Source organism: Trachemys scripta, chromosome 10 (assembly GCF_013100865.1).
Source record: "Trachemys scripta elegans isolate TJP31775 chromosome 10, CAS_Tse_1.0, whole genome shotgun sequence".
Lineage (NCBI taxonomy): Eukaryota > Metazoa > Chordata > Testudines > Emydidae > Trachemys > Trachemys scripta.
The window spans coordinates 9534506-9560379 of NC_048307.1; the positions used below are offsets into that span (position 1 = coordinate 9534506).

Consider the following 25874-nt stretch of genomic DNA (forward strand, 5'->3'; position numbering starts at 1 on the left):
GGAACGCGGCTGCCCCCGCACGAACAGTTCCGGGAGCAGTAGCCGCTCTGCCATCCCCCCGTCCCCCGGGCTGGGATGGATCGCTGCGCAACATAACAGTATCCTTCCGCCGCGCCGGGGGCAGGAGAGGTAAGAGAAATAGTCCCCCCATTCTTAGGGGAGGAGGGGCCGGATTGACGTGGCTGAAGGCTCAGTTCAAGGGTCATTCATGTACAGTCCCCCCCACCCATTTCCCCTCCCCGCGGGAGGGTCAGGGGCTTGCCTGGCCCATGCGGTAGTACCACCTTTGCCCCGGCACTCCCTCAGTGCTAGATGCCCCAGGATGAACAGAGGCCCTCCCTTGGGGTCCAGCCCCACTTATCCCCTGCCAGGGCCTGGGGTGCACGTGGAGCCCGCCGGGGCTAACACTGCCCAAGGGAAGGGGCACCCAGGGGCCCAGCCCCCACAGGGTTCATGTGCACCCCAGGCCCTGGCAGGGGATAAGTGGGGGCTGGGGTGCACATGCTACAGGGAAGGGGCAGTGCTAGGCCCCCCAGGGTTGCCCAGCTTTTCCTGGAGACTTCCTCCCAGGGCGATCTTTAATTCCTGGAGGTTTGGCAACTGTAGAGCCCCCTCCCATGGTGAACCAGCCTGACACCGCCCCCCCCCCCCCCAGGTGTGATGACTGAGGGTGGAGCTTGGGCAGAGGTGTAACTTACGCACGAGCAGGCCATGCGAGAGGTCTGGCACAGCAGCTACCTACGACACAGACATTTAGTCAGCAGCACCGCAACACTTACTGAGACCTTCCTCCCAAAGCAAAGCTTGGAAGAGCCATTAGCTGCAGGAACTTAAAATGGCAGCTGCCCATAGAGGTGGCAGAGGTGTAGCATGGGAGCTGCCCTGCTGGAGGAGGTACAGTTAGAGAATTGACCTCCCTGCAAATATCACCTAGCAGCAGTTCAGGCCCCCCCCCTTGGTTCACAGTCAAAGCCAAAGCATGGCTGTGAGGTACTCGCCCCTGTGTATAGGACAAAGGCAGGTTCTCACAAAGACAGTCACAGCACTGTGTGTAGAAGTGTCTGTAGAGCAGAGATTTTACATTTTCATTTTTGGAAAATGTGACAGGGGCAGAAGCTCTTAGCCTTCCCTAGGACCCATTTGAAAATAATGTATTTTGAAAAGGCCAAGATAAAAACAGCTACAGAGCAGGCTAGCTTCATAGGTTCCAAAAGGTTAAAAGACATTACCATTTCCTTCCTAGAAATATCCCTTCCAACTGCTAATAAGCCTGTAGCTTTTAGAGCTGCACTTACCAACAGTCTTTCAGCAGGAAGGGATATTACCGTGCAAAGTTTGCTGGTTCTTTTACCTTTGGGAGTTGAATGCCTTGAGCCACTCATTGGTATAAAGTTCCTTAAAGAGCTTAATCAATAACAGTTTCCATTAGCCATCTGTGTGCCAGCTCATGCTGCCCTTGGAACCAGAAACTTCCATTGCTGTAGCTATCGACAAAGTCATCGTAGAACATAAATCAGACATACAGAAAACAGAGGGCCTAGAGACCAAAGATTCAGCTTTTCCCAAATGTAATATAGGGGGGAGCTTGTCCATTATATTTTAAAAACGGGTCCAACACCGATGCTATATTTAAAAAGGAAGATGCTAAAGGAGGTGCCCAGATCTAGCTCTCTACAGACTTTGTCTGCTAAGTATTTTTGCTGATCTGCGCAAGATTTTTAACACATGAAGGAGCCAGCCAGACTATGGCTACTTGGCAGGGAGAACCCATCTTTAGGTCCACTGAGGTCTTCATAGCATTCACATTAAATTCTGAAACTGACAGCCAGTGACCTGGTTAACTAAAATGAGCAACTGGAATAGGGATGGTGCAGATGACATAAGGTGTCAAAGGGAAGAATAGGGCATAAGCATTATCTAGCCTTAAAAATGGAAGGACTTGGAAATATTTTCAGCCCATGTACAACTTCTAAGCTTCGCACTATGCTGTCTATCATTTACAGCAGCAGTTAAAATGGTTTAGCACAGAACTGGTGAAAATCCTAATGGGTAAGTGAAAACTTGATCCTGAGTCTACAGCCAGTTTGAGGGATGATGGGCTAATCCACAGGGAAAAGATTATAGATCTCGATGCAGAAAAGAGACAGGTTATTTATTGCCAACAATATGATGAGCTAATGTTTCCCAAATGTACCTTCCAAATACCAGAGCTGAAGTGATGGCTCACAGCTAGGATTTTTCTGAACCCTGAAGATGTACAAACATACACCTAATGTTCTGCACACAGTTCAAGGGCAAGAATGGAGAGGAAGAAATATTTAGGTTCTGTCATCCCCCAATGTACACTGCCTGTTTATAGCCATGCACGAGACAGAGTGCCCAGAAGACAGGCACACAAAATAGCACCAGCAGCACAGAGCAACAACGCCCTTTGGGATATTCTACAATAGGGAGAGCTGGAAGGAAGGCAGGCCCAGTCAACCTCTCTGGTTCCATAGACATGGGTAAGTGATTCTGATCACACTGAAAAATAACTGTTACAAAGAAGACAAACATGCCAGCCTAGGCCTCTGCTAGCAGTGAAACACTTATCTGTCACAGTTACTAACTGTACATTAATCATGTGGAGACAGACCCTGTTTAGAGCCAGCCATACCACAACTGATTACAAACTGGGCCTAAACACAAGCAGTTTATACCAAGAAAATGGTGAAATCCACACCACAGGCTGCTGAGGAAATCTTCCAACTCATCACAATGCTATGCAGGCAGTAAGAGCATATCCTTTAGCCACTCAAAAGGAGTAAGCAATTTCAGGGCACCTTCTCTTTTATATATAATTTTATTTCTGGTTATAGAAACAAAATGCTAAGAGGAGAAGCAATACTCCTCAACCACATACATCAATTTAAGATAATAGATAACAGAACAGGTAAAATAAATGAAAAAAATAGTAGAAATTTAAAACTTTGTTATAGCTTTAAAATATTAATGTTTTGATACATTAGAAATCACATTCAGATCTCAAATTACCTTTAAAAAAAAGTATGGCTCCTTATAAAAAAATACTGGATCCCATTTGACACAAAAACGCAGGTCCCACCCTTGGATGTTGCATTCCCACACCTTCCCCTCCCTTGGTGAACACAGACCTCTCCCCACCATCCCAATTTGTACCCATCACTTTTCTATCCACATACTCGGTAGTTGCAGACTAAGTGTTTCACAGATGGCAGCACTTGTAACAATCAGGAGAGAAGCTGAAATTCACATCCAATGCCATAGACTTAGCTTTTCCACTTTAGAGATACAACCTGCTTTTTAAAAGCACTGATTAATAAACAGGTCATGAAAAATCCTTTCTACATCAGAAAGGACTCTATAAAGAGTTATGGCAGGAGATGTCTTCTCTGGCCAAGAACAGAAGCCAAAATGCAAACATAGCTACATCCCACCCATACCACTCTCTCAACTAAGTGCCAAACTGCAATGCAGAGGGGGCAAGGTTCTCCTCTACATACCTGTGTATAAAGGAACAGGATCAAGGTTCTGATATTCTGGGGCCTACTCTCTGTTATACATATCACCCCCCCCCCCCCAAAAAAAAAAAAAAAACCCACACAGGAATAAACTCACAGTCTTAGTTAGAGATTTAACAGTTTTCTAATAAATCTTCAAAATTTGAACAGGATTTTACTGCCTTCTTACTGGTTATTTGGTGCTTCTTATAGTTACTGTTGAGATTAATTAAGATCCGGTTTTCTGCACGTGTAATGCAATTTCCTGATCCTTCTGAAACAGCTCTTAACACCACTCTGGAAACTACATCCTCTCTTAAGCTTGGATTTCCTGGCAGTCTGGAGAATTCTAGTCTCATCGGGATAAAGAGCGCTACATTAGGAATCAAAAAAGTAGTACAGCTTTGCCATTTTGTAGTCTTTTCAAGTACACTTTTACATTTTTTCCTGGTCTTACTTTTCATAAGATAAAGTCTCTTCAAAACTACTACTACCCTGGTTCCCTGTGACTGCAGGAACATTTGGGGGGAAATCAACAGAAAAAGAGTGCTCAAGTTTACACTAATTCCTTCGCTGTTGGACCCAGTTGTGTATGTCAGCAACCTGTCCACTTCAAAAGTGTAGCACTTAAGTCAGTGTAACACAGGATCTTCTACACCAGATTTTTAGCAGTGAGGCAGAGATGGGGAAGGGGATTTGCATTTTTCTACTTCAGTGTGGTTTTTAACCTGGGTTCCACAAACTATGTCTAAGATTTCCAAAGGGGTCCACACCTCCATTCAAAATTGTTTAGGGGTCCGCAAATGAAAAAAAGGTTGTAAGCCACTGTTCTTCTTGATCTAAATCCTTTTCTTCCAGCCAATCCTAGAAAATATCCTGACACTGCACCTGTTTTTTAATGATGGTTCTGCTTTTGAGTTTTCAGTGAAGCCAAAGGAAGTGCAAGAAGTCACATGACTTATCCTAGGTCATATGAGTAAGCAGCTGAAGCCCACACTAACCCCAGAATGCTGACTCCCAGGGGCCTTTGCTGTAACCTTTAGGTCATGTTTGGAGAGGATATGGAGCAAGAGCCATAATATACAGAGGGTCAAATCTGGATTTCACAGTGGCTTTTCTCCCTTGGGGAAGAAGAAAAGCTGTGGTTGCTTTCACTGCCCACAGCACCATGGCTACTCCCTTTTGAACAACCTTCAGCCCAAATCACCCTCCCAAGAAAATCAACCACCAGATCCTGATACCAGCAGAAACCTAGAAACTTGTATTCTAGGTCCTCACAGAAATGCAATGAAATATTACTTGAGAGACCTCGCAGAAGCAGCTTCTTTCTGGCTCCCTAATGCTATGAGTAACTTTGGCAAGGCCAAAATAAGTCAAAATTCATCCCAAGGCAAGTCCAATAACCTCAGCGGAGTTATGCTAGGAATGAATTTGGCACACTCAGGAGCGGGAACGGAGGAATTCTAATTGCAGGCCTATTTTTAATGAGATATATATTATCTAGGAGACTCTACGCCTCAGGCCAGTGGGAGGTATTCTCATACAGAATGAGACAGGCTGCACCACCTCCGAATACCAGCCAGAAAGCAGCACTCAAGCTTGTCAAGAGCATGTTTCCTTCTTGACTGCAGGTTTTGTGCAGAGATTCAAATACAGATGTCTGGGGAGTGGGAATCAAAGAGAAAGAAGAGATGGGTAGAAAAAATATGACACACACACACACACGCGCGCGCCTTGTATCCTAAGTCATTGTCTTTAGGGAGGTAATATCCTATACTACACAAGATGCTAAAGTGACCAGCCGGGGGAACTTCCATTCCTCCACAGAATTCTTGGGGGATCCCAATTCTAAACCTTTCGGTAATTCAAAGCAGATGGGAAATCTGAACATGATACAGATAAAGCTCACCCTTCAGCCAGCCCAATTAATTTCCAATTTATAGGGAGGCGTTTTCCATTATGTACAGGGCAGGTTGAGAATGTGTAAGGATCTTGGGGCTTGGTTTTCTCAAACCATGGCTGGGAGACAGCTTGAATCCCTTTCATTCTCTAATTCTTATTAGTGCCATTTGGGGACTTCCCTGCCAATAGAACAGCTTGTGCTGCTGCTACAGAGTTTCCCAGTATTGTGCCAGAAGTGAGACTCATCCCAGAGGGAGAGCAGAGTCCTAAACTGATCCTCGTGCCCCATAAGAGGAATGAATCGGCGGGTTCAAGCTACACCTCTGCAGGCCGCTCCCCACTCTGTACTAAAATAGAGATATTCTCTGAGAATTAGTGCCTGCAGTTGGAATTTACTAATATATCTATGTCAAGTACCATTTACACTCTTAACAGAAGGGAATAGTCATGGACCATTTTTTTATATATCTATAGATATATATACACACACACAAAATGTATACTTACATAGATCTAAATTAATACTCTGAAAAAAGTATTTTTAAAAGGGTTGTTTCTTAGATGTCATTCTCCTTGTGATGTGCTACTTTGGAAGCTGGGGAGTGGATTCAGCCCAATAGCCCACTTATGCCTTGGCTACACTGGCGCTGTGCAGCACTGCAACTTGCTGCGCTCAGGGGTGTGAAAACGCCCCTCCTCCCCCGAGCGCAGCGCTGTAAAGTGCCAGTGTGATCAGCGCCTGCAGCGCTGCAAGCTATTCCCCTCAGAGAGGTGGAGTACTTGCAGCACTGGCGGCGCGACTACACTCGTGCTTCACAGCGCTGCCGCGGCAGCGCTATGAATCCCCAAGTGTAGCCAAGGCCTTAGGCTCTAGCTCATGAGCTATAGTGGTGAGTGAAGTCTATAGTTCCATAGCTGTAAGGACACATCCTGCCATGCCTGCTGAAAGGTCTCATACAGTGTAGTTAAAATGAAATAGCACCCACAAAGAGGATTTGTATTTGTCATCTTTTTAACTTAGATAAATAGTCAAATCTTTACCAAAAAGAAATTAAATTAAAAACGGTACTCCTGGCAAAAGTCCAAAGCCTGCCCAAGTTTATTCACCCCACAGCAAATGTTTACAGCCATATTACAACACCCTGAAAAGACAGAATTTTAATAGAAAAACACCATCATGGCTAGATGTTTGCCACTACTAGTGGTGCTAGGTGCATATGATGTAACTAACACACACACACACACAATCCTGAATATAACCCACCTATTGAAGAGAATGGCTTTTGACCTAACCAGAAACCGTCACTAGACAGCTATGTATAACAGGGGAACTCTTCCCTGTAAAGTCACAGCTACATTTTGGTCAGCATGCGGCTATGCAAACGGTTTAAGATCTTGTACGTACAAGGAAGTGTGCGTCTCATCCCTAGTAGCTCAGCAAATCTCACACTAGACAATCTTGTAATCAGATTTCCTGCAGCACAACACTCTTCAAATGGCTCCACTGCACTTTACACAGTACAGCAGTAGTGTATGCTAGAGATATAGCAGCTTTAAAGGAATTTTTTTTTTTAAACTCAAACAAAAAAAGTCACACAACTGATGTCTTTTGTCCAACTGCAGCGACAAGTATTGGGCACAATCAATCAGTCTTACCACACGCAGACCTTTAAACCAAGGCATATAAATGAGCATTTAGGTCAGAGGCTCATTGAAATTGAAGGAAACAACTGCAGAAGAAAAAAAAACAGCGCGTGTGTGTGTGTGTGGGGGGGGGGGATGGGAGCAGAAATGGGAGATGGATCATGGCTTGGATGCCAACAAAGAGATTGTTGCTGCATGTTCATGAACGTTCACAAAGCAAAAGATCAATATGCTGCATTATAATGGCAAATCTACAAAGCTGGTCACGTCTCTTTTACAGACTGGTTCTTAATGCCCAACTCCAGTTTATTAGCAGCAGGATTAAGAAACCCAAGAGAATTCAATTAAATAAAAAAGGCTCCTCTAATGCAGGGGTCGGCAACCTTTCAGCAGCGCTGTGCCGAGACTTCATTTATTCACTCTCATTGAAGGTTCCGCGGGCCAGTCATACAATTTAATGTTTTTAGAAGGTCACTTTCTATAAGTCTATAATATATAGCTAAACTATTGTTGTATGAAAAGTAAATAAGGTTTTAAAAATGTTTAAGAAGCTTCATTTAAAATTAAATGAAAATGCAGAGCCCCACGGACTGGTGGCCAGGACCCGGGCAGTGTGAGTGCCACTGAAATCAGCTCGCGTGCCGCCTTTGGCACCCGTGCCGTAGGTTGCCTACCCCTGCTCTAATGTAAAGCTGCACACAGAACTGAAGCCACTGTTTGATTACACAAGCCAAGGCATGGCTTAAGCATTTCTAAAGCTGGCCAAGGTCCCCAACACTGCTTCCTGCTATGCTCATAAAGCCACAAGCCAGAACAGCTCCGCAGAGAGGGACAAGGTAGAGTCCATCCGCACAACCGGCATTGTCAGAACCTTTACGATTCCCTATGCTGCAACTCACAACTATCCAGCCTAGTTTGTTGCCTGGGACACTGCATATCAGACAAAGATGCGAACAATCCCCACCTGAGGATTTAATCATTCAAACACAGGGCTGGGTTTAAATGAGGAGCTTCTGGTCACAAAGTAAAACATGCAAAAAAGTTAAAACCTGATCTATTTATAATTTAAATTCCTTTCACTACATCTGCCATCCAACCTTCATGGACATAGCTACGGCAGAAAGTTCTTTTCTTCCTTTTTCCTCACCTTCTAATATTCAGGTACACGCTACAGTACATCAAAGGTGCTAAGGGTCTCCTCGGGGGAAAAAACTCCCATGAACTCAGAGGTAACGCTATAGCTCCAGCCTGAACACCTCCAGTTGACCTAGTGAACAATGTTCCACATCACACTCCATGCCAGTTAAGGTCAGCAGCTCTCACTGTGGTAGATTTAAGTCCCCAACCTTAAATGATTTTTTTGAACAATGAAACAGTAAAATAAAGAAAAGGGTTGTGGAAGCAGACTCAATTGCAGTTGTGTCTCTAGGTCACTCCATACATGCACAGTCATCTAATCGGTATGTGCAAAATCAAATTAACAGTTGCTACTCATATTCAGTAGTTTATTAGCTAATGTAGCAACCAGCAGCTAATTTCTAAAAGACAAAAAATTGAAACACGGCAGAATTTTTTTATAAGCTGGTCAACATGACCCCTGTTGAAGTCCCCCTCAGAGCCTGCGGATCCCAAATGTGTTATCCTTTAGTCTTCTCCCAGCCTTGTGTTGGGCAGCGTTCAATGCAAGTGCTCTGTCTTCACCACACTGCCCCCTACAGCTCATCCAGTCTCTCCTGGCCCAGAAAAATGGGACCTAGCTACAGCCATGAACTTTGCTCCCACATATGGGCAGCGTGATGGGCTATCACGGAATCAGGCCAAATTGACACCACTTTGAAAGGGTCCCTGTATCAGATCAAATTCACCCCAATATTGACATTTTGCAAAAATACGCTTTTACAAAGCCAAGTTCAAGAGAAACGTGAATATAAACTGCCTATAAATCAAAGTAAAACTGATTCATTTCTCATCATTGGCCAAGCTCAGAAAAATGCAAAAAGGAAACAGTCAATAGATTTAATTTTTTTTTTTTCAGTTTTAGATTATCCCAAGGTATGGGTTATAGCAGGTAAAGAAACTTAAACAAACAACCACCATATGGTACAATCTCCATCAGCCAAATATTGTAAGAGATGCTCAATTTCAGATAACTGAAGTTTTGGGGAAAATAATCAAGGGGTTTTTCAATACAATTAATAGATGAAGGGGGATATGACCCTGTTCTGAACAACTGGGAGTTTCAGATAATCAAACTTAAATGTCCCTTTAGTTTAAGACCTTACTCTGTATCCTTATCCCAGCTGTTTCCATAGTCATTTATAATACCCAGGAGAGAAAGCCTGTGGAGTTAATACCTTGTGTAGAACGTGTGGTGTGGTTTAACTAGCAACTGGAAGAAACAAGAAAAAACGGGCTGAAAGGTAAACAGACTTTTTAAAAGTTTCAACAGAAAAATTCATTTAATTTTTTTAATGTTGCAACCTTACACAAAAATTAGTAGCTCCCATTTTCAAATAGAAAGGGGAGTTTAAAAGGCAGATACAGTTTTTTGTATGATTCCTGGGAATTCTTTGGGGATAACATTTTCTTAGTTTCAAGTCAATCACTAAAACAATTCAATATTATTCTGCAAAGGTAACCCAAGTATGGGAGGTCACATTCAAGTATGCCAGAATGTAGGAGCACCTTCACATAGACAGACCGGGGTGAGGGAAGAGGGGGGAATGAAATGGCCGCTTGTAATTCAAATGACCTTGGAGTTGCACTGAATTCCATCTCCAAGGATGCCTGCTGAAGCCAAGGGACAGCACAGTAATCACAGTTGTCTGAAAAGCAACAGAAATTTGGTGCAAAAATGTAGGAGAATTCATGGGACTAGGCCTGGGTCTGACAGTCACTAGCAACAAACCGCCCAAAAAGGGGAGGTTGTTAAAAGAAAAGAGAAAGCATCTGTTGTTTTCAATACGGCATCAGTTGGAGTGCGCAGGGAAAATATTCTCCAATGAAATCACTTTCATCTAGAAAAGAAGGGTCAACAAGCCTCGAACTCAAATATGGTTTCAGTTCATCTTATCACCAAACATTTCCAGCCCAAGTTCTGCATTCCAATAAACAAGAAACGTCACAACTCATTTCCTCCGTATTGGTTATACCCCATCAGCTGAGTATGGACTATGATTAGCAACAGGAAGGGGAAAAGACAGCAAGAGAGGACAACCACTACAAGAATTTAGGTTATTGATGCATATTTCATTTAGAAATTATAGCTGTGAAGTTGCAAGCATGGAATGGTGCATAACTTTATCACCACTAACTGAACAGCAGAGACAATCATTATTTCCATCACATCCCTATTTTTGTTATTGATTTCTTAAGTTTGTTTACAACCTGGATTTTAATAAATGGCTATTCCGATCCAATACGGTTTATTTTAATAAAGCTGGATATTTTCCTAAGCTTAGTTTCTAGTGTGTGTAAACAAGACAAATTTATCTTACTCATGCATTTAACTTTCCCTTTTTATTTACTTACTTACTTACAAGGGTTGAAAAAGCATGTAACAGGGAAGAACACTTGCTTCTGGCTTTGCAACAATCTTGCCTTGGCAGGGATGGATTAGACAACATATTAGGTTGTTTCAATCGCCAATATTTATAATTTGCCCTTTTTAAGAGGAAATTCTGCTGAGGAATTTTCATTAGGAACAGCAGTGTTTTAGCTGAGTGGCTTTCTAGAACTGGCAGCATGTTAGAGAACCACTTGGGAGGCCTGAAAGTAGGTATAAATACTCTTATCAGCTGCTACAAATAAGGAAGGAGAACACTTTTCCATAGGCTCTACAAGATTTGGGGTAAGAAGTGCTATTTTTCTTAGTGTGGGTCCAACACTAGCCAACCGCCAACTCAAAGGCTGGGAAAGTGGCGTGGCTGCTTCCTAGAATGGAAAGTGAATATACCAGACTGGTGAGGGAGGAGGCAGAAAACACTACTTGGATAAACTAAAGATTCTGGGGTTTTGCAAGTGGAACCAGTGAACATGTAACTGGTGATAAGTACATTCAATTATCTTCAACTAGCAACTTGACCAGCAGGTGTTCTGAGCCACAAAGGAGAGTCTGGAAAACGTTACACTGCCCTGAATGCTGGAGGGGCAAATATGTACACTTTAAAATCTGTACATTTTAAAAGGCATGTTTATAACCCAGCAACTGATCTGTGGAAACACTCACCCGTTGTAAGTCTGCAAGTCTCCATTGATTTCAATAGATCTATGTGATTTACAGCAGCTTATGGTATGGTCCTATTTATGGACATTTTCAAGGAGAAGCAACCATCTGAGCCCAAACAATGTTTTTCATTTGTCATTCATCCAGCATTTGCTCACCTGACCTGTTACAAGACTTAAAAAGCCTTCCTTAAACAAAGGATTCCCAGCCTCATAGTTCTTTCTGGGGATTTGCTGAAATTCAAAGTACCGTTCACCTGACGTTACTGACTTGCTGTAGGGGCACAAACAAACTGTGCTATATTCTCATCATTGTGCCCTATTTCTTAGTCTGTGCTAATAGTCTCCTCTTAGAATCCTGGCTTTGAGCAAACCGTTACATCAGCTGACTACTGTCAAAAACCCAGACTTAGCCACCCACCAGAAGAATAGGTGCAAAGTTGCTGATTGGCTGACTGCAACTATTAGGCAAATTACAACAGCCGCCACCGGATTTCAGAAATCAATTCTATGCACTAAAATCCAGAGAATCTGTCCACTCACTGCCACCAACGTACAGATAAATTAGAATGGTCAAGCTGTAGATTCATCACTGTCTTCAATGCTGTCACCCTAAACCATGTCCCCCAGGAATTTTCTCCTCTTTTATAAACTGCGAGAAATTTGTTTTCGTGAGGCAAAAACAAACTTGCTCAGCTTTCATATAGAAAGTGGATCTCAATCACAGGGAATGGGACTGGCAAAGAGAAAGGAAACCTAGAAGAGAAGTAATGTCACCTGTTTGCAGTTAGCCATTACTACTACTACTACTACTACTACATTTGCCTCCTCCCTAAGATGCTAGAAGAAATTCATCAGCTCTGCTTTGCTCCTTAACACTGGTGATCTGCCATGTGTACAGGGTATGAATGGTCTCATTTGCTGTATCTTGGAGAAATCCGTCCCATTAAAAGTTCCACACTGAGCTTGCTGCTCACTGCACTCTGCTCCGTAACAGCACTGTCGGTTTGGATTTAACAGCAAGATGACAACACTGCACTACATCAGTGGAAGCAGAAAGGACAGAGATCCCTAGAAAGAAGACACATGCTCCATTATTGCTAGCTTACTTTTCCCATTTCCAAAGCTATCAGGATCTTTAAGTTAAGAAATGTCTTTGGTGTTTAATCAGAAGATAGCAGAAGGGGTTGTATTGTAAAAACTAACAACTGATTAACTGGAGGCTGAAAAGAGGGTGATCCTGTTTCCTCAACCACAATTCATGCCATGCACAGCACCCACTCCCCAACTGCTTCAAGTGTCTCAAATCTGTAGGGATACTGGGTCTGCACTGTTTTTTTTTTTTTAGTACATTATGAAAAGAACATGATTTATCCAACTGCTAAATTAAAACAAATATATATTTAAAAGGAAATTATCTTGACCACTGGCCAGTCCTAACAAATGCAATTGACTCCTGGTCCTTTGTCTAACTATATCATTGGGAGGGCATGTGTTGGGGAGCAAAGGAAAACCTCAAAATCCTGTTTTAAAAACAGGAATTGAACGTTTTCATGTAGAAAATGCGAGGCCTCTGTTCTCTTGGTTTGCATTAGTTTATGAGATTCATTCTCAATACTGTCTATAATCCCCACTGGCCCTCACCCCTGGAATTTAACCTCACTGTCTCAGCTTCACACCATGGGACACCAGCTGAAATTCACTTCCAAGTTTCAATCTGGCGCTGGGCTGTTGACCTTAAGCCATCTGGTCTTCAGGCCAGAGGGTCGTACTGCCAGAAAGGACTGACAAAACCACTTTGATGCAGAAGGCTAACCATTTGCCCCTTGGGCTCACAGGAAAGGTGATGGTAGTTTCATTCTAGGATGCTATGAATAAACCATATTGCCCCAGAAGCAGGGGGACATATGAACAACTAAAAAACCAAATATACACAGAACCTTTCAAAGATGCCCTTTCTCACATGTTCAGTCACTATGATATTTTGCCGTAAATTCAGAAGCGGATGATGAATAACTGTGAGAAATCAGTGTGAGGACAACCCACCCCTTTTTGTTTTTTTCTCTTTTCTTTAAAAGAAATAGATTAATGCTGCTCGTCCATCTTCTCACTTTCCCTCAAAGGGAATGGACAGAAACCATATTTTGAAGATCCATCTGGTTGAGCCCTGTAGTTCCCCCTCCCAAATCCCCATATAAACAAACATGGATATAATGATGTTTTGCAGGGGTGGGTTTGTTTAAAAAAAAGTCTGCCTTTTCCCCCCAGTTTGGTATCATGTTACTTTAATGCTGTTCCTACGAGAAGCTGTGCCCATCCTTCTAAATCTTCTTGGGTGGCCCTTTTAAATGGTCTTATGTTTTGAAGCTCCGAGAGGCAGAATAGCAAGGCATCAGAGATGATCAGCCTTCCTCCCATAGAGCAGATGTGTCTGTGATACATTCCTTTAGATGCTGAACTGTAACTCCCATCCCAAAGGGAAGGAGATTAAAAAAAAAAAAATATCCCAGCAGTCATACAATCAGTTGTCTGTATTTTTTTTTTTTAATCTAAAAAGAGGAAAAATATCCCATAAGTAAAGGCAGAACTGAGTTCCAGGTACAGGTAGTTGGGAGGATTCTTTTTCATTCTTTTTAGCATCTCGAAATTCTAAGAACTGTTGTTGACCTGCCCTTTAAAATGTAATTTTAAAAAGAGCTCGTAATTCTCTAAATTTCAAGCTGTTGTTACAGTTGTGGTTTTTCTTTTCTTTGAAAATTGCTTTCGAGGCTCATGCCGCTGCCCCACCTACATTCCTACTATCCTCCCACCGATTCGTCATTCACTGGTTGCCTGTCCTTGCGGCGCTGTGGACGTGATGACTCCAGTTTGAGCCTGGACTGCTCCGCTGGACTCTTCCATCCGGGGTTTTTTTACATCTGGCTCACCCGAGGGTGGTGCAGGGTCTTCAGTCGCTGCCTCGCATATCCGGCTGACCACAACGGGAGTGGATGAGCTAGCCTGGGCTGCAAGGAGCTGTAGCGGATTTGTGAGAGCTGGGGAGTGGGAGAGAAAAAAAAAGTGTTAATTCAGCCAAAAGTCTAAACAACATTTGCAAGTCTAGAAAAGACAGAAGTAAATCACACTGGAGAGCAATCATACTGGAGATATGCAACTGTCACCTTCAGATGTGCTTTACAAACATTAACTAACTTTTTCTGAATTTAACTCCTGTGTGAATTTAAGAACATTAATCCTTGCTCTTCCTTCCCTAGCACCTTCCATTGAAAGTTCTCAAAATGCTTTATACATCATTTAATAAATAAACCTGTACACCAATGAGCTAAGGAATGGTCTCCAGCTAGGAAAGCTCCCACTCTTGTGTTTTAACCCCTAACCCATGACTGAAAAATTCTGCATCCATAGCCTATGAGACCGAAGCTCTGTACTTACTGCATGGAGCACCACAATCAAAAGCTTCTCCCAAGCTGCCATACCAGCATGCTGACCTGGACAGACCACTGCTAGGGGCGTGTGGGTAGTTTAGTCTCCATGGCCCATTCAAAGCTGGGCGCTTCTACTGAGATTGCCAACAAGAAAGCCAACACCCTGTCTACTGGGAACTGGATTACAACCAGAATATTAATGTGGGCGGTAGATGAGTATTATATCCATTTTACAGGCTAGAAACTGAGGCAAAGAGGTTAAATGACTTACCTCAGGCCACAGAGAGAGTCCCTGTCAGAGCTGAGATTAGAACCCAGGAGTTCCTGACTCCCAGCCCTGTTCTCCAAGAACTAGACAAAAACTCTCACAATAGTAAAGAAATGGCAAATAAGGTAACCCTACCTCCAGTTTACAAAGTCTCAAGAGTTCTGTTACTGAGTAGAAATTTCTACAGTTTAAAGTCACAGCAACAGAATATGCTTATACCTTAGCAAAAGTGTAAAATAGCTTCACATTGATAAAGACGGCCAAACCATGAGGGACATCAACATGGTAAGAGTTAACAATACAGGAGTGTCCACTGCTAGCGGCACAAAAAGGAGCACAGGGGTAAGTAGTAATGGAACCAGAACAATGTCCTTCAGAGTCCAGCAAACTACACCAGGCCATTGCGAAGAATGCCATGCACCAGTAAGGTCAAGAGGATGAGAAAAGAGAAGACTGTCAGGGTTGGATGAGAGAAAACTGCTGACCACTATTCAGAAAAGCCATCTCGGTATTCTAAGAGGAGAAAACCCCAGACTGGGAAACAAATGTTCAAAACCAAGACAGCCTAAGGGAAGAAACTAGGTTTTTCAGCTGCGCATAGTGAAGTGCGTCAGAAAGATACAAGCTCTGCATCCTCTGCGGAGAGAATCTAGCACCACTTAAACCGGAAAGCTGTGATGTCATCGGAAGGATTCTAATCGCATCTGATTACAAAAAAGAGTGAAACAAATTTTAGTGATTTCAGAGTGCCTTACGCATAAATGAAGAATAATTAGCAATCAAATGTCCTACTCTACATCAGTCTCATGCTACTGCAGGATAATATCAGCTCCATTTATTTTTAATCTCTATTCTTATTTAACAGTTTTATACATCTAAGACATTACAACTATTCATTACAGTTTTCCATTACTGGACAAGGTAAAAGTAGGTAGAACTCTGATGGGAAAGGTTAAATTAAAAAAAAAAAAAAAAAAAAATCAAAGAAAGTGGCAGGAAGCCTTCATCCAGCAGTGGACTAAAACAAAGAAATAACTCATAGGACAACCCAAAAGATGCTGTAAGAAAGCCAACACAAATCCAGACAAAGTCTTCCGTTCTGACTGCCTGAAGGGGCAGGGTGGAGGTGCTGGGACTCTGATTTCATAACAAGGGAAGACAATAACTCAAAGTTTTAGGGTTCTGCCACCACCAGTCATTACCCTTAAAGTGACAATACCTAATGTCCTGAGGAAGCACAAGAATACCCTCCCAAGGGAAACCAGACTGGACTAATTACTAGAAAATATCCTATATGAAACAATCCTGCATTGATGTAGAAGATCCAGTAGGCCCTCTACATTTCTATGAGACAAAACCGTGCACCATAGTACTGGTTCTTTCCCCAAGACTTTGATGAGTGAGAAGAGACTGGAGGTGAGACATTTAGCTATGGAGAAAAGGATTTTCTGAGAACAGAGTTGGGGATTTAGTGGTGTCCTAAGAGCACCAGGGAAGATTTATTATGCAATATTGAGGGCAAGGGTTGACTGGCAAATGTCACGGATCCACAGGAGGAACCCTTCAGTGTGCCAGACCTCCAACTGATCCTACTCTTTCTTCACAGTAGGCCACACAGCCTCATTGCCTCCAAGACTGAGCCTCTTCACAGGCTAATGCACCTCAACATGTATTTGCAGTGACACCAGGAGGCGTCTCCAAAACAGAGTAGGACTTATTAGTCAACTGGAACAAAGCATTGCAAGTCCCTAGGTTAGCCTAGAGAAAAAGGTTAAGACATAGTCCATCTGGCCAAGCCAGTGCTATCCACCAGCCAAGCTGCTCTGGATTCCATTTCAGGGTCTCTGTCCCTTTGTCAGTCCCAGGTGAGAACTGTCTGGCCTCTTCCAAAAAACAACTCTTATCCCCCTCCTGTCGCCTCTCAGGCAGAGCCATGCTGAGTTCACATACCCCACCTGCTGGAGCTGCCTGCTGTCAATTGCTGATTGTTCAGTTGCTGGGGTTTCTCATCGTCTCTCTGGATCCTCCATTGAGCTGGGACGGTTTCAATCAGTTTTTTAAATACCCCATTCTCTCCACCAAGACCCAAGGTGTGTCTCACACCCCGCATGTCTCCTGTTCTGCCCAAAGAGCAGGTCTAACCCTTTAGCAATGCCAAGTGCAGAATTCATAAAAAACATTACATAACATTTCTACTTTTTTCACAGCAAGAAAAGCCAAAGTAAGAGAAAATGGGCTCAAGAAAGGCCACATTTATTTGTTGAAAAGAAGCTAACCCTAGATGGAACAGAGACTAAAGAAAGATGGGGACGGGACAGACAGATGCATTGCCAAGGACATAAAAAGGGACTGGACTCTGCAGAGGTGATGTTGGAGAAATGGTCTGAAGTAAATGGGATGAAATTCAATAAGGACAAATGCAAAGTACTCCACTTAGGAAGGAACAATCAGTTGCACACATACAAAATGGAAAATAACTGCCTAGAAAGGAATACTGTGGAAACGGATGTGCGGGTCATAGTGGATCACATGCTAAATATGAGTCAACAGTGTAACATTGTTGCAAAAAAAGCAAACATCATTCTGGGATGTATTAGCAGGAGTGTTGTAAGCAAGACACGAGAAGTAATTCTTCTACTCTCTTCTGCACTGATGTGGCCTCACCTTGAGTACTGTGTCCAGTTCTGGGCACCACATATCAAGAAAGATGTGGACAAATTGGAGAAAGTCCAGAGAAGAGCAACAAAAATTATTAAAGGTCTAGAAAACATGACCTATGAGGGAAGATTGAAAAAAAAAAAAAAATGGGTTTGTTTAGTCTGAAGAAGAAGAGAAGACTGAGGGGCAGACATGATAACAGTTTTCAAGTATATAAAATGTCATTACAAGGAGGAGGGAGAAAAATTGTTCTCCTTAACCTCTGAGGATAAGACAAGAAGCAATGAGCTTAAATTGCAGCAAGGGCAGTTTAGGTTGGCCACTAGGAAAAACTTCCTGTCAAGGTAGTTAAGCACTGGAATAAATTGCCTAGGGAGGTTGTAGAATTTCTGTTATTGTCTAACCTGCTCTTAAAAATCTTCAAAAACCCGTCAGAGATGGTGTAGCTAATACTTAGACTTGTCTTGAGTGTATGGGACTGGACTGGAAGACCTCTCAAGGTCCCTTCCAGTTCTATGGTTCTGTGTTGTTAAAGATGGCAGAGCTTTTACCCCCCCACAGGCAAATGAGCAGAACTGGAGGTGGAAGAGAAAGAATGGAGCAAGCACTTAGAGCACTAAGGCTGGGGAAGAAAAACTTTGTTATTTAGTGGTGCAAAATGTTGCACAATACACATCTTGCACATATATTTCAAATTGGATGTATGGGAAAACTCAGATGTCAGGACCTATGTGTAGTATAACTGTAGAGTTTGCAGTGCATGTGAAACTACATCAGGTGATCGGGCACACAGCCATAAAGGAAAGCCATACCATAAGCACTGCCGGTGATGCTGTTGGTGGGGATGGCATGCTTTCCATTTTGTGTTACTGCCCGAACAGGTAGTTGGTGTTGTCCAATGGTCACTGGAGTTGCCTGCTGAAGGATGGTAACAGTTTGCCCTGGGACACCTTGAGCCATCTGACTGGCCACTGTTTGAATGACTCGACTGGCAGTGGGTATTGTGGCAAACGCAATTGTTGGTTTCTCATCCATGCCTGTTTGGACATTAAACAGAAAGGAGAATCATTCACCACGAGTAGGCTTCATTTTCATTAATATGCTAGCAATAATACATACCCCAAGATTAGACAAAATGAAAATACCCAAGCACATACAGCCAAAGTATCCAGACACAACCAAATCATTTGCGTTTGATAAATCCCACAAATCAATATCTCATGGGAATGGGAAGCATCATTTCTCAGGTCAATGCAGAGGAGTCTCAGAGTAACACATTTGGGCTCCAAAATAAGAAGGGGTTGAGGACATGGCTGACAGGTATGGGCCTGATCCTGGGAGACGTGAAGTACCCAGAAATCTTTTTGCAGGATCAGGCTCTCCAGGGAAGACTGACTCACCTAGCTCATTAGAGAAAGAACACTGCAATCAGCAATACAAGAATGGGGAAGGGTTACTACCTATGAGGAACAAATGGTTATTCTGAAGCATTTCAAGACATCCAGCCATGATTTTTCATTAACTCCACAAGTTTTCTTACCTTACCTAACACAAAAATATCTACACAACTATTTACCAATGTCAGATATAGACTTCCTCTAAGGCACAAGCAGGCCAACTAAGAAACAAGGTTATAAACATGTCATTCTGAGGCATAAAAAGGTTCTCCCCATCATTCTTTTCCTTATCTGCATGTTACTACATTACATAACATGGCATGGATACAGTCAGTGAAAACTAGACTATGAGAGTTCCCTGCCTGTACATCAACCACCCTGAGCCTCAGCTAACCACAACAGGGAAGGAACCATAACAGTATCAAACAGCCCAAGTGTTTGTGGAGTTAGGGACAGGTTGCTCTCATGCCTACACTTGGGTGAGATCACAAGGGAGTGGAGAGGAAGCAGTCCCCTCCAATTTTAACCTGCCTTCGTGCACAACTTTCAACTAGCTGTGAAGGATAGGGGAAGGAACCAGCAGAAAGGGGGCAGTGCCTGGACTGATGCTGCTGTTTTAGTGTGGCAGTGTTTAAAACCTTCCTCCTCACTCCCCCACCTTAACTGATCTGCTCAACAGGCAGGGAGAAGCTGCCAGGAAGCCTCTTGCCTCAAGGAGCAACCTTGCTGGCCAGCCGAAGGCTGCAACTGAGATTTCTCTCTGCAGCTGACTCAGCGCATTGCCTGACCTCTCCAGCCAACTCTGAGAGGAGGAGAAAAGGAGTGATGCCTGCCCAGGCAGGCAGGAAGTGAAGAAGCTGATTCAGTAGGACCACCCCAGCATCCCCCTTCTCTTCCCCATCTTAACATTAGAGAAACAAGGGAGACATGGCAGAACAGGAGAGGAGAGCTCGGGCAGGGTATCAGAATGTCGGAATGAAGAGTGGAGCTGGGGAAGGCAGAGGCTGGGGGGGTGGGGGGAAGAGGATCTAGGGATGGCAGAGGGTCAGAGAGAGACAGAAACCTGCTCTACACTAAGAAGTTAGGTCAACCTGGCGACATCTCTCAGGGGTGTGAAAAATCCATACCCCACAGCGACGCAGTTAAGCTGACCTAACCCTCGGTGTAGAGTGTGGTAGGTCGGCAGAAGAATTCTTCCACTAACCTAGCTACCACCTCTTGGAGAGGTGGATTGCCTAGCCAACATGAGAACCCCTCCTGTCGGCGCATGTAGCATCTACACTGAAGTGCTGAGGCTGTACTACTGTACTGTTACAAGTGTAGGCAAGCTCAGAGATTGCTGCTGGGAAGCCTGGAGAAGCACAGAGGGGATCTGGTCAAAAACTTCAGGGGAGTTTGAAGGTGGTCAAAAGCAAGCCAACACCAAAGCAAATGCTGAGTGTCCCATATTACTATTGGGGAGGGTCTCTCTCTCTCCCTCCCCTCTCCATTCCAGCTTGTAAGCAAATAAATCACTCTTCTGCACATAAACACTCAATGAAACTCACTGTTCTTATTGTGCTTGTACAAATGTACAATAATATAATGCAATTATGAGAAGGGCTGCAGAAAAGGAGGTACTGCCCAAGTGAAAGCAGACAGAGAATGATCCTTTTATAGAACATTAGGTATTTTCAGGGTTTAGTTCACTAAGGCCAGAGTTGCCAGTTTGAAAAGATATAAAGTGATCCTTATAATAATTGGCTTTTGAGGAATCTTCTAATCACAAACACTATATGCACTTCTACAAAACTCATTTCCAGAGGCTTACACCTTTCCTCCCTTGGAATAAATTTTACATACCCACAAAAAAAGGACACACAGTCTCAATTACCATTAATGTCACCTTGAAACAAACAGCTTCAGCCTTCAAAACAGAAAAGCATACCTTGGGATGGTGGGAGTTTTGTTTGGGATAGAGATACCTTTTGGTAATTTACCCAATTGATCAGAATGGGCCTCAGTCCACAAGCATATTGTAGGGGAACACCAGAACTAGAATAAATATTCACAGCCATATATGCAGCTTTGGTCACCAGTAAAATTCTAGCTAGATTTTTACTAACTAAAGGCCACACACAGCTCAATTCTCCTGCTTACTGCTAGGCAGACCTAGTGCAAAAGCTCTTACCCAGTTTAAATTGTATCTTATGACTGACCTCTTTTGTCAAGGGCTAAACACCCAGGGAGTGCAATAGGTGTGCAGAAAAACCCTACAAGTCCGGACAAATCTTCCTTTGTCAAGTAGGGAGGGAAATGAAACAGACTACCTCGATGATCACCAGCCAAATCCAACACTGTTCCTGTTGCTTCATGAGCACCGCTTGCTGGGCCCGGATTTGTCAGTATGTATCCGTTAGCGGAGCTTGAGGAGGAAGTTACAACCCTGACCATTGTAACAGTGGGAGCTTGCTGCACTACATGGATTGCATGACCAGAAGGCTGTTGAGAAGTCACTATTGGCATGTAAGCTACCGGCTTTGCCACTAGAGTGGATGGCCGGGGAGGAACAGCCATGATCACCGGCTGGGCACTGACAGGTGATCCTGAAATGGAAGAGATACGCATATTAGAGCACTCATTTTCTTTGACATTTCTAATAATACATAATGCTGAGCAGCGCAGTATTTGCAAAAGAATTAAAGTTATTCAGACAACATTCAATCTTGTATTTCCTAATTTTTGAGTGGCTGGCTGTGCAATCTAAACATTTTGAGTGTAGTTTTTGTATGCAATGTGTGTACACACAGTGCAGGGTTTTAAATGGGTTGCACAATCATGGGGTTCAGACAGACCTAACATCACCACCCAGCAGTTTCACCTTTCCCAGCATACGAGCGAAAAACTCCACCTCTGCTTTTTAACTTATCAGGTCACATGGAACTCTGGGTGCAGACAGCAGCCCCAAAGAGCAACCAACCTAAACAGCTGAAGAGGAGTGACGACAGATCCAAATCCCCATTCAGATTGACTCCCTCCACTCCCCATCCCATTGCCATGAAGCTGAAGCTAATAAGAAAAAGAGACAGTCTAAAGCTATATAGCCACTGGAGACTGGGAAAAGGGTAAGTATGGAGAGATGAGGCCTTTATTTGAAATATAGAACACCCTCCCACCACAATGAACATACTCTCCTGCAAAATAGGGGCTACATACCAGGTGCACTTTGTGAATATCGATACTCTGGAACAGAAGCTAACTTTGATGCAAAATCATGTTCATGTGGAATGGGTGAGCCCTCCCTGGACAGGCACTCTGGAGTCTGTAGGCCACTAGAGTGAGGGGACAGCAGGCCGGGATGAGTAGGAGAGGCAGGGGCACTCCTGAAACACAAACCAGTGCAAACAGAGTAAAAAGAATACATGCTGGCCAAGAAAGCAGTAGCAGAGAACCAAAGGCATCTCCAAAATCTACTGCCTCAATAGAAGAGCTTCTATTCTTCCACAGCACTAAGAAACCATTCTTGTGCTGTTTCTACCGTCCTACTTCCTCCAATGAAGCCAGAAGCATGGCATCTTTGCAGCAATGCCACTCTTAGTAGGGCAAAATCTGAATCTAAATGGGCACATTCAAATGGATTAAAAAAAAAAAAAAAGAAAAAAAAGATACGTTTTGGTTGGTTGGTTTTTGTTTTTCAATCCTGTTTTTGACAGTCCCTTGATTAGTACGTGCTACAATTTAAACAAAACATGAAACGTTTAATATGAGAGTTTTTCTGATCTTCTGTTATGTGGGGGATGAAGCCAAGGCTCCTCTCCCACTGTTTCTGTCCTGAGAGAGGGAAAACAGTGAAACTCCACTACGTGCTGCCAGTGCACAATGTACACTGCAGAAATGTATTTCTTGCTAATTTTAAACAACAGGAATCACAGACTTTATTTGCAATTATAGCAGATACAAAGTTTTCATGCAAATGTGATCTTCAAGTTGTCAGTATGACAAAGGTTGGGAATTCTCAAGATTACAAGCACCATTTAAGAGAGTCACTGTTCATAAACCCAGGGACCAGCTACAAGCACTGCATTTCCCCTCTGACCAGGGAAAGTAACCAGGCTTAAATGAGAACACTTTGACACTCTGGATTGAGTCATTAGAAAAGTTTAAGAGTACAAAGAACACTGAATCCTCAAGCAATTACCACCACAACACTCCCAAACCCAGCTAGCCAAAGCAACAAAGTTTTGAAGTCACTCCTAGAATCCCTCGTCAGTACACTGGACTAGCAGCCTAGCATAAATATTTTAGCAGAGAGGTTTATGGATTTCTAATTCCTGGGTCTTTTAAGTTATTTCTAACACTATACTCACTGGGTGTAATGTTTAGCTGTAGGATCTCGCTGAATAAATTAACTAGATATCATTGAACTGGTGAGGGATCCTGACTTTATTTGCATTCATTTTAACACACACACACACACACACACACACACAAAACACCACCCCACACACACACCTTCTATAAAACAGAACTGTATTATCTACGAGACTCACAGTTTGCTTAACATTCAACAAACAATATCCTTCTCTCTCACACACCCTATTGTGGATGCCACCTTTTTATTATTCATTTTCCCTTATTTTCACCCACTTTTAGACAAAATTTGGTCCCTGCAAGAGCAAAGGGTACACTGCACTAGCTAGAATCAATTAGTCCCGACAGTCTCTGTGCTAAGCTTCTCCTCCACACCCGTACCACTGGCTGAGGCAGTTCCATTTAGTCCCATACCACATCCCTTCGACTCCATTGCTGAGAATCATGTCAAATGATGTGATGTTCTCTGAAAGAGACTAGTTTAAATACCACAAGTGATTTCTCCTACGACCTAATCCACATGTGGACCCAGCTCTTCAGAAATGAACAGCAGGGCTTTGCACAGTAAGCCACTTACTCCTGTGAGAACAGTTCTGCATCACTATGAAATGACACCAAAACAGATTTACAGATTTAGAACAAAAATAAAAAGGGACCTGAACTTACCTGGAGGAGAGGGGCCCAAAAGGGGTTCGAAAACAGGACACCCCTCTCTGTCTCCGTTTTCGGAATGCCTGTTCGACTAGCTTGGCTTCTGAGGCAGGGTCGATTCGCCAAAAGGAGCCCTTTCCGGGCTCCTCCTGGGAGCGTGGAACTTTGATAAAGTAACGGTTCAAGGAGAGGTTGTGCCGAATGGAGTTCTGCAGGAAACAAGGAATGAGTTGATTATTATGCAATGTGGAAACACCAAAGACAGACAAACTAGACTTCACAGACCAGAAGAGTAACATCCATCCCCTTCAGAATCTCTGCCACAAACAGTAACAAGCTACCCAGCTACCAAGACTCACAAGGGGAATGGAAGTGATAAGAAAAAAATCTGGCTACGTAAGTTACAAATACAGAGTTTCCATTAACTATGGAGGAAGATAGGTTTGCCTGGCACTGTACTGTTACCAGCCCCTTAGAAACAACTCCTAGAACCAGTGAGGGCAGTAACTCTTCCACTGCAAGATATGGAAGTGGGGGCTTTGGAAAACCATAAACAAAAGAGATGTGTATTGTAAACATCTAGAACACACTTCAAAAATGGCCTTTTTGTTTTCAAGTGGAAAACTGCCAGGCCTGGCTGCACTGCCTACCAGCAAATTGATCACATGTGCGAACATGAACCAGTAGAGGCCACACCACATCACAATAATCATAAAGCAGGCCAGTAAATTTTTTTAGACTGACTAGATATTGGGAGGGACCCATTAGCTGTCTGGCACAGACCTAGCACTGTAGGGTGCTGTAGAGATTACCCATCTATAGGAACAACAACTATTTCTCAGGGAACAGTCCTATCACTGACTAGGTTTAGCACCGCTATGTTGCAGGAAAGGCACAGTGAGCCCACAATTGCATAAAATCGTTTCTAATTCCTCTTCCTCCCTCCCCCATTTTTGTGCTTCTCTAGCAGCTTTCAAAGACCAACAGATGTGCTTTACAAAACAGAGCCTTACAACGCTGCTGGTAGGGAAGAAAGGGACATAGACAGACCACTTCACCCATCACTGTAATGCAGCAGTCTCTGCAGTACAATGCAGCAGCTGGTTAACAATGCACGGCAACACTGTGGAGCAGGGTGAGGTGGGAAGTGAAGAATTCCATAACCAACTGATAGGGCAGGGGAAAACTGGGCAGGCAGAATGTACTTATTCTGATTATACTGTCAAGTGCGATCAGCCATGCTGCTCCAGCCAGCTGTGGATAGTGGAATCAGCAGCTGCCCGTGACTCTCCAATACATCAGTGTTGTGTGCCTGGAAGTGACAACACCCAGTTCAGAGGTGTGGCACTGGGAAAGGGCGAGTGTGGCTGAAGCCCTGGCTACTGACACATTAAAACTGACACTCACGCAGCTGAATATCCAAGTCTGACATAGCATTATCAGCTATGGACAAATTGTACAGAGAAGCCGGTGAGATTTCCCCAATAGTATGCTATGCACAGACATGCAACACAAGGGGTCAGCTTGTGGTTGTCAGACCCTTAGCGCTCCATGATGGTATCTATAGTAGAGTGACCATACTCTGGGAAAGGAAAGCAATAGTCGTAGAGAGCGGGAGGGTTACTGTGATTAAAAGCAGGGAGAACACAGAATTGTAGACAGCCATGCTGAAGTGGTGCAATCGCAAAGGGAGAGGTCCGTAGAGCATCCTTTTCCTAAATAACTGGACATAGTCAAGATTTTTCAGGGGTCAAGGAAGATTTGAAGAGAGATAGATATGGGGTGAGAGCAGAGGAGATGAGACTGATGAAGTGGCTGCTGGTAGCAAGGGCATGGA

The 25874-nt window shown here is 43.4% G+C and overlaps 1 protein-coding gene across 3 annotated transcripts in view; it reads right to left on the bottom strand.

Annotated features, from left to right (window-relative positions):
* Positions 1-8427: 8427 nt before the first annotated feature.
* Positions 8428-25874, bottom strand: part of FOXK1 (forkhead box K1) — a 68888-nt gene continuing 51441 nt past the window's right edge. For 2 of the 3 annotated variants that reach the window (XM_034785024.1, XM_034785025.1), the window contains exons 5-9: positions 24053-24246; positions 22232-22398; positions 21235-21621; positions 18452-18676; positions 8428-14323 (exon numbers count right to left, since the gene is read on the bottom strand). In XM_034785024.1, coding sequence (XP_034640915.1) covers positions 14106-14323; positions 18452-18676; positions 21235-21621; positions 22232-22398; positions 24053-24246 — 1191 coding nt within the window. In that variant the 3' untranslated portion in view covers positions 8428-14105. The remainder of the gene's footprint in view (positions 14324-18451; positions 18677-21234; positions 21622-22231; positions 22399-24052; positions 24247-25874) is intronic. The other variant, XM_034785023.1, reaches the window with a different exon arrangement.